This window comes from Emys orbicularis, chromosome 21, assembly GCF_028017835.1.
Source record: "Emys orbicularis isolate rEmyOrb1 chromosome 21, rEmyOrb1.hap1, whole genome shotgun sequence".
NCBI classification, from domain to species: domain Eukaryota; kingdom Metazoa; phylum Chordata; order Testudines; family Emydidae; genus Emys; species Emys orbicularis.
In genome coordinates this window covers 3,329,248-3,338,003 of record NC_088703.1, presented here as the reverse complement: position 1 = coordinate 3,338,003, position 8,756 = coordinate 3,329,248, and the positions used below count along the sequence as shown (strand labels likewise).

At 60.7% G+C, this 8,756-nt stretch overlaps 1 protein-coding gene across 2 annotated transcripts; it reads left to right on the top strand.

Annotated features, from left to right (window-relative positions):
- The first annotated feature begins 611 nt into the window (after positions 1-611).
- On the top strand, positions 612-7,931 carry GMFG (glia maturation factor gamma). Of its 2 annotated transcripts, none has more exons than XM_065420943.1 (7): positions 612-734; positions 2,295-2,391; positions 2,819-2,868; positions 6,242-6,291; positions 6,895-6,977; positions 7,210-7,283; positions 7,752-7,931. In XM_065420943.1, exons 1-7 carry the CDS (start codon positions 612-614, stop codon positions 7,821-7,823), a joined length of 549 nt encoding a protein of 182 aa, XP_065277015.1. In that variant the 3' UTR covers positions 7,824-7,931. The 2 variants fall into 2 exon arrangements, with proteins under 2 accessions (XP_065277015.1, XP_065277014.1); XM_065420942.1 differs by lacking the exon at positions 612-734 and adding an exon at positions 736-816.
- Positions 7,932-8,756: the final 825 nt, after the last annotated feature.

The window sequence follows — 8,756 nt, the reverse complement described above, 5'->3', positions numbered from 1 at the left end:
TTTTGTCTATTTAGACTGGCAGCTCTTTGAGCCTGGTCTCTCACTCTGTGCCATGCAGCGCCCAGCACAATGGGGTCCAGATCTCAGTCAGGGTCTGTGCAGCGCCCGGCACAATGGGTCCGGTTCTCAGTCGGGGTCTGTGCAGCGCCTGGCACAACGGGGTCCTGATCTCGGTCGGGGTCTGGGCAGCGCCCGGCACAACAGGGGCCCTGATCTTGGTCGGGGTCTGGGCAGCGCCCGGCTCGACGCGGCCCTGATCTCGGTGGAGGTCTGTGCAGCGTGTGGCACAACGGGGCCCTGATCGCAGTCTGTCGGTGGTTGATTGACCACGTCGCCCTGATGTAAAGGTGCGTGCAAGGCGCAGGGCGCGGTGGAAGCCGTGTAACCTGTGTGCATGTGGTGTGAAGCTGGCGGGGAGTGGTGGTGGCGGGAGGCAGGTGGCCGTTGGTTCAGCTCATCCAAAACAGGATGTGGTAGCACACGGGGTGATCTATGAGCACCCTGGGGCTGTGCCCGGCCACATCTGCCCTTTTACTTCCCAGTCCACACCCCTGCCACCGTTCCCTTCCCCCTTTGGCCCCTAGAAGGCAAACCCCTTCCTCTTTCCACACATGACCATACCTGCCCTCCCCTCCCCTCCCCCACCCCCACACTTCCCCCTCTTCCCCCAGCAGATCAGTGCTGTCAAAGTGTCCCCGACCGGAGGAACTGCGCTCCGAGCATCCTGTCACAAGGTCAGCGCCAGCCCAGCTTGCAGCGAGGAAAGCCGAGAGTCAGGCCGCCCAGCGCTGGGAGGGCAGAGACCGCGGCAGAATGGTCAGGCCAAGCATTGCTTCACGGCGAGAGGGTCAGGAAGGGAGGTGGGGGGGGGCATTGGAGGCAGGGGGGTTCCTTATGGAGCAGGTGTTGCATGTCCCCACCCCCCCAGCTCCCCTGCAAAGCTGGGATCCAGGATTCGGGGCGTGTTCGAATTGAGGCTTTCGCTCCGAGGGCCCCAGCCTGGCTGGAGTGGGGAGGCAGGAGGCCATGTGCCCGTGGATGGCAGCTCTGGGCCCCGCGCCCTGCAGCAAGAGGGGTTTGCAAGCTCCGAGATTTCAGCGGTGGCGCCGAGTGGCACCAGCAATGGTGGTGGGTGGGAGGCCCAGAAAAGGTGCCTGTGCCCTGGAGGGCCTGGCTGCACCCCTCTGGGGGAGGCGGGAGATCCGGAGCTTAGTATTTGCCTGGCTGTACCGGGCGCCCCCCCGAGACCCTGGTGTCAAAGGCGGTCCGGAAAAGTGGCTAGGTACAGGAGAGTTTCTTCATCTGCCATCTGTGTATCAACCCATCCCCATCCCCACCCCGCTATGTGGGTGTGAGACTGTGTGTGACAATGGGTGTGAGTGTATGTGTGTGACAATGGCTCTGTGTGTGACAATAGGTGTGAATCTCTGTGTGTGTGATAATGTGTGTGTGTGACAATGGGTGGGTGTATGACAATGGGAGTGAGTCTGTGTGTGACAATGTGTGTGTGTGTGACAATGGATGTGTGAGTGACAATGTGTGTGTGGGGGGTGACAATAGCTGTGTGTGAGTCTCTGTGTGTGGAATGTGTGTGTGTGACAATGGGTGTGAGTGTGACAATGTGTTTGTGTGACAATGGCTGTGTGTGACATGGATGTGAGTCTCTGTGTGTGAAATGTGTGTGACAATGTGTGTGTGTGTGTGACAATGTGTGTGTGACAATGTGTGTGTGTGGGTGTGACAACAGGTGTGTGTGACAAGGGGTGAGTGGGTGTTTGTGAGGCGATGTGTGTGTGTGTGTGACACTGGGTGTGCCAGCAAAATGACATGTGTGAGATTGAACATGTATATGTGTGTGTGTGGGGGGAGGTGTGTGTGTGTGCACGTCTCAGCTGGTGGGTCTCTCCCATGCACAGCCCACAGCTGAACAGACCATGAAACATTTTGGGCCCACACCCACGATGGCTGCCCCTCCCTTCCCCACCACAAGGGGGCAGTGACCTACATGCGTGTGCGCTCTCCCTTCCCCATCCCCCAGGCATGGCGTGTCCCCTGCAACTGGGCAGGGATCGGCCAGAGCGGTGAAGGCTTCACCATGGGCAGAAGGAGGCTGTTTCCTTGGAAACAACCCTGGCTACTCCAGCCCTAGCCTGTCCCAGCAGGGGGCGCTGTGGGGTGCAGGGTGGGAACGCTGGCTGTGGATGGCAGCTCCCCTCCCCTCCAGGTTGGGGTTGGGGGTCCCGCAGGGAGGCTGCCCCAGTCCCTGCCCCCTCTCATGGCCAGTCTCTCTGCAGTCGGACTCCCTGGTCGTGTGCGACGTGGACCCCGCGCTCACGGAGAAGCTGAGGAAATTCCGCTTCCGGAAGGAAACCAACAACGCGGCCATTCTCAGTGAGTGTCCCCAGGCCGGCTCCCTCCCCATGGGCACCATCCCCGACCCTTCTCCGCCTCCCTGACCCCCACCGGCACACGCCTTGGCAGCTCTTCCACCCTGCCTGTGCCCCGGACAGCCGCTGGGGCCAGTTTCTCCCAGCAGGGGGCGCTGTGGGAAATGGGGCAGGATCACTGGCTGTGGGGTGATTCCCAGCTACTCCCTCCCTGACCTCTCCCACCAGGGGGCACAGGTGCTGGCTGTGGGGGCAGCCCCAGGCTTCTCCAGCCCTGGCCTGTCCCAGCAGGGGGCGCTGTCGGGAGCAGGGCCCGAGCGCTGGCTGGGGGTCGTTCAGCGTCCCCAAGGGGAAGGCAGCGCTGCTCTGGTACCTGCTGGCAGAGGTGGCCCATGTGCAGATCGTGACCCTGGCTCTGTCTCTCCCCCCAGTGAAGATTGACAAGGAGCGGCAGCTGGTGGTGCTGGAGGAGGAATTCCAGGTGGGGACCTTTCACTCCTTTCTTCCAGCTACCTTTGGAAAGCCCAGTTCGGTTAAAGGCCCCACGGGCAGTAGACTCGTGCCTAGCTCCTCCCAGATGCCACAGGGCTCCCATGGCATAGTTGGGGCTAGAACCCAGCTCCTCTTGCTTCCAAAGCCCAGCCCCCTGCCACTGGGGCTAGAGAAGCAACCTTGTAAGCACTGTAGGGGGCTATGAGGTGCAGAGGTGGCAGTCTGATTGTCTCCACTAGAGGGCAGTGTTCTCAGGCTCTTGCGTATACACAAAGCAAATGTCAATTGCTCCAGCAGGGGGCAGTGCATGCACGCAGACACACACACACACACACAGAGCAGGGCTCATCTCCTCCAGCAGGGGGAGGCAGGGACACACACACACACACAGGTCCCCATCCCTCCAGCAGGGACACATGCAGAGCAGGTGACAATTGCTCCAGCAGGGGGCAGCAGGGACACACACACAGCAGGGCTCATCCCCTCCAGCAGGGGGCGGAAGGGACTGACACACACACACACACACACACACACACATCCCCATCCCTCCAGCAGGGACACATACAGAGCAGGTGACAATTGCTCCAGCAGGGGGAGGCAGGGACACACACACACACACACACACACACACATCCCCATCCCTCCAGCAGGGACACATACAGAGCAGGTGACAATTGCTCCAGCAGGGGGCAGCAGACACACACAGAGCAGGGCTCATCCCTTCCAGCAGGGACAAGGACACACACACACAAAGAGAGCAGGTGCCCAGTGCTCCAGAAGGGGGAAGCACACACACACACACACACTGTCCCTCTCTCTGCATCTCGCCCTCTAAGGTTGAGTGCCGGGCCCTTGGGGGGAGGCGCATGGCCCCGAAAGGAACCCTGCTCTCCTTCCAAACAGTTGTTTGCGTTCTGCGTTCCCCGGCCTGCTGCATGCGACGTTCCGGCAGCGCGTCGAGAACCGACGTGGGCCGGAGGAAGATACATTGAATTTACCGTCGAATGAAATAGCCCCGGGGAGGCGCCACGGCTCGCACCAGTTGGTTTCATACTTAATTCGATCCGAGCCTGCGGTTTTTACAACCTGAATGAAGCTGCCACACAGTTTCCGGCTCGCTGCACTGGAACAAGGGATTGCCGCAGCGCTGAGGCCAAACGCACCGTGGAGACTACGGGGCCTGAGTTAGATCCCGCCCCGGGAATTAGGACTGACCCAGAACCAACTGCATGGGCCCCATTATCTGGGTGTTGTATGTAAGAAACGCATAGAAAGTCCAGTCCCCAAAGCGCTCGCCGTCTCTGGTGAGAGGGGAATGAGGGTCACTTTACACCGGTGGGGGCAATATCTTTAGCCCCACAGAAGGGGAAACTGAGGCACAGAGCAGGACCATGACTCACCCAAGGCAAGGAACAAAAGCCTGGTGGCCTGCGTCCCAGCACCATTAGACACACATTAGACCGCACTGCCTCTTGCTACCAGTTTCTCCCATTGGTTTCAAATCGGGTTCACTGTCTATATGACCCATTCTTCTCCCCTTGGGGGTCTGGTCTATATAGAAGGTAGCAACTTACTACTGCCGCCAATTAGTGGAGTAAATTCTTTATTCAGAGATTCCAAGGCCAGAAGGAACCATTGTGATCATCCAGTCTGACCCCCTGGATAACACAGGCCTGAGACCTGCCCCCGAATAATTCCTAGAGCCAAGCTTTAAGGAAAACCTCCTGTCTTGATTTAAAAATGGTCTGTGATGGAGAATTCGCCCCGTCCCTTGGTGAGATGTTCCAGCAGTTATTGACCTTCCCTGTTACAAATTTACGCCTTATTTCCAGTCGGAATTTGTCTAGCTTCATCTTCTAGCCATTGGGTCGTGTTAGACCTTTGTCTGCTAGATTGAAGAGCCCATTATTCAATATTTGTTCCCCATGGAGGTACGGACAGCCTGGGATCCAGTTACCCCTTCACCGTCTCTTTGTTAAGCTAAATAAATTGAGTTCCTTGTGTCTTTCACTATAAGGCAGGTTTTCTAATCCTCTGACCCCTCTCCGATTTATCAACATCCTCCTTGAATTGTGGGCACCAGAACTGGACCCTGGATCCCAGCAGCGGTCGCACCAGGGCCGAACACAGAGGGGAAATAACCTCTCTGCTCCTATGCGAGATTCCCCTGTTTATACATCCAGGATCGCATTCGCTCTTTCGGCCCCGGCGTCGCACTGGGAACTCCTGTTCCGCTGATTCTCCACCACGCCCCCCCGGATCTTTTCCAGAGTCACGGCTTCCCAGGAGAGAGTCCCCCCATCTGTCCGTCTAGCTCAAGCGGTGGCGAGCGGTGCTGGAATCCAGAGGCTCAGAAAAGCCCCACTAGTGAGCCAGACCCCCAGCGTGACATTAACAGACCCTAATAAAGACAGAGGGGATTTCTTCCATGAGCGAAGAGACTCTAATTGGACTGAGCAGCCCATATTTCAAATAGACGGGGTTGCTGGCAGGACTGGACCCATGCGGCCCCGGCCGGCTGTTTGGCCCAGATCCACAAAGGTATTTGGGCTCCTAACTTCCACGGAGACCAAGGGGAGTTAGGCGCCCAAAGAGCTTTGATCCTGAAGGGTTACGAGGCGGGACCGTGGCTCCGTTTCCCTCAAGCTTTGAGCAGGCTTGTACCAGGCAAGGCTCGGAGGAGATTCGATTGTAGACTAATCCCGGGGCATGGAGCGACCCGGGGCCCGGCTCGAGGGGCAGCTGCAAAGGAAAGAACAATGGCCCTGATGCCTCTTTCAGTGCTGGCGACGGGCTCAGCTGTTGAGCCTGGATCTTGGGGTGTCTCTGGGGGAGCGGCGCCCAGCTCCCTGCTGTTCTCCGTGCCCAGCCCCTCTGCTCTTGCTGGCCTGTGTGCGGAGTGGCCCTTCCTGCCCTTCCACAGGGCCACCCCTCCTACCACCGCCCAGCTAGGGAGAGAACCCAGGAGTCCTGATTCCCAGCCCTCCTTGCTCTAACTGCTAGCCACCACTCTCCTCCCAGAGCTGAGTGTGGAACCCAGGAGTCCTGATTCCCAGCCCCCCATGCTGTGACCGACTAGACTCCCTTCCCCTCCCAGATCGGAGGAAAGAACCCAGGAGTTCTGGCTCCCAGGACCTGCTCTGTTCTAACCACTTTGCCAGGCAGGGCAGGGAGTCAGAACTCCTGGGTTCCACATCTGGCTCTGCCACTGACTTGCTGGGCGACCTAGGTCAAGTCTCTGCCCTGTTCCGCGCCTCAGTTTCCCCATCTGTACAATGGTGGGTGACGGGGAGGCTCCTTGTCCTCTTCCCCACCCTGCCACCCCCCCTTAGTTGATCCAGCCTTTGGCATTTCTCCCACAGGACATCTCTCCGGAGGAGCTGAAGAGCGAGCTGCCGGAGCGCCAGCCCCGATATCCTTCGGCCGTGGGGCGGGGAGGGGGCATCCGAGCCACCTGGCAGGGCGCGGGCATTGCACATGGTGGCAGGATGCCAGGAGTATGCATGCGGGATGCATGTATGTGTGTGTGTGTGGGTGTCCTCTGGGATCATCCTTGCCCCCCGGGAGAGGATGGGTACCGGGGCTGTGGGCAGGGAAAAGCGTCCCTTGTCCCCAGCTTGGAGCAGATTTGAGTTCAGAGGGGGCTACAGGGAGCAGCCAGGAGATCAGAGCAGCAGGGGGCAGCGCAGAGAGGGAGAGGAAAACGAGTCCCTCTTGTGTGGGGGTGTGTGTACCCCACAACCCCCCTGCTTGTGGCTCTGCAGCGCGGTGGGAGGCTGGGCGGGAGCACCAGAGCTCCGGGCCCACCCGCCCTGGGCCCTGCAGGGCTGGGGTCCTGGGAGACCGCAATGTGTCTGACAGCTGGCGGGGCTGACATGGGTGGGGGCAGCCCAGAGCGGGTATCGGGGGGCAGGAGCGGCCAGGAGGGTGATGACATGGAGAAGGATAGAGACAGGAGCGTTTCAGTGGTGGCCCAGCTCAGCCGAGAAGCAGCTGCTTCCTTGACTGGGGCTACCTTTGTGGTGTACAGTTACAAATACCTCCATGATGACGGGCGCATTTCCTACCCACTCTGCTTCATCTTCTCCAGCCCAGTCGGTGAGAACCAGGGGGAGTGGGGTCCAGTGGTTAGAGGGGGGCGGGACTGGGAGCCAGGACTCCTGGGTTCTATCCCTAGCTCTGGGAGGGGAGTGGGGTCTAGTGGTTTGGGCGGGGACAGGAGCCAGGACTCCTGGGTTCTATCCCAGCCCTGGGAGGGGAGGGGGGTCTAGAGGTTAGAGCTGGGCACCAGGACTCCTGGGTTCTCTCTCTGTCTCTCCCCACGGGGCAGGGTGCAAGCCGGAGCAGCAGATGATGTATGCTGGGAGCAAGAACAGGCTGGTGCAGGCAGCCGAGCTCACCAAGGTACCAGGGCAGTGCCGCCCCTTCGAGATCCTCCCATGGGCAGCACTGGCACCCCAGGGACCCCTGCTCCCCATAGCCCCCTCACCCAAGCTGCCAGCCACATACCCATGCCGGGGGGGGGTTACCTCTGCCCCTCCCCTCTGGCCCATGGTGGAAGGGGCTGTCGCTCTCCCCTCCCCTACACCCTGCTCTGCTTCGTCCCAGGGCCGGGGGGCTGCCTTATAGCATGGGGTCTTATTGCTTCCTTGCCCCCCGGGCCTCCCACCCATCTAGCTGGGACCTGCCCTCATACCTGGGATCTAGCCAGGACCATCCCTGCATTGCCCCATAGCTGGGATCCCCCAGCCCCTAGAGATGGGATCGGTACCCCCCCATTCAGCATCCACGCCCCTGAATCGAGGCTCCTCTCTGGAGGACCCCACATTAATGCCCACCCCAGCTCCATCCACCTCTCCCCCCACCCCCCAGGTGTTCGAGATCCGGACCACGGAGGACCTGACCGAGGAGTGGCTGCGGGAACGGCTGGCCTTCTTCCGCTAGGAGGCAGAGAGATCCCCCCCACGGCCGGCTCCGAGATCCCCCCGACTCCACCCGGCCCGGGACCCCCACCCCCTCCAGCCACTGTCAGGGAAGCAAATAAACCACTTGGACTCCAACCCGGTGTCTGGTCCATGTCTGAGGTCTGTCCCTGCTTCGGGGGTGGGGGGGGGGGTAACCCTGACACCCCCAGTGTTGCCTGGGTCTGCCCCTCCCCCCCATTACTGCCTGGGTCTGTCCCTGCTGGGGATCTAACGCTGCCCCCCCTCGCCTGCTCTCAGTTCTGAGCCCCCACCCCCATGGCCTGGGCCTAGCTGAGAAGCCCCCCTCCCTGTGTGGAGCTGTAGGGCGAGCCCTCGGGGCCCACCCCGCTCATCCCCTCCTGCCTCCCCCGGCCCCACCCCTTTGCCAGGCCCCAGACTCTGGGAGCCAGGACTCCTGGGTTGGCTGAGATGGGAAATCGGAGGTGAGCGTGAACCCCCCCCTTCTCACTCCTGGGGAGGGTCCCTCCAGGGCTGGGCTGGGCGGGTGGGGGAGCTTACCCTGCCTGTACTCTGGGGGATACCCCCATTCTCCAGCCTGGCACTGCATTCCAAGGGAGAGCGCCCCCTACTGAACCCCCCAGCTACTCGCAGGGTGCCCCCCCCCCCCAGCCTGCGTGAGCAGCGTCCTGCTGTCTCTTCGCAGCCGGGAACCGGGGATTTGCAGTTCTGGGCGGGGGGTTCCAGGGGGCAGCGATGATTCGGGGGGGGGGGGCATGGGCAAGGCTGGGGGGGTGCTGGGTTTTTGATTTATGAAAGAATCCAGATTAGGAGGCAAAAGGCTGATTCTGAGCTGGGCCCCGAGAGTTAGCGCAGGGAGGAGAGTCGCTTGTGGCGTGTGGCGTGCTCGTCTCAGAGCAGGGTCACACACACACACACACACACACACACACAC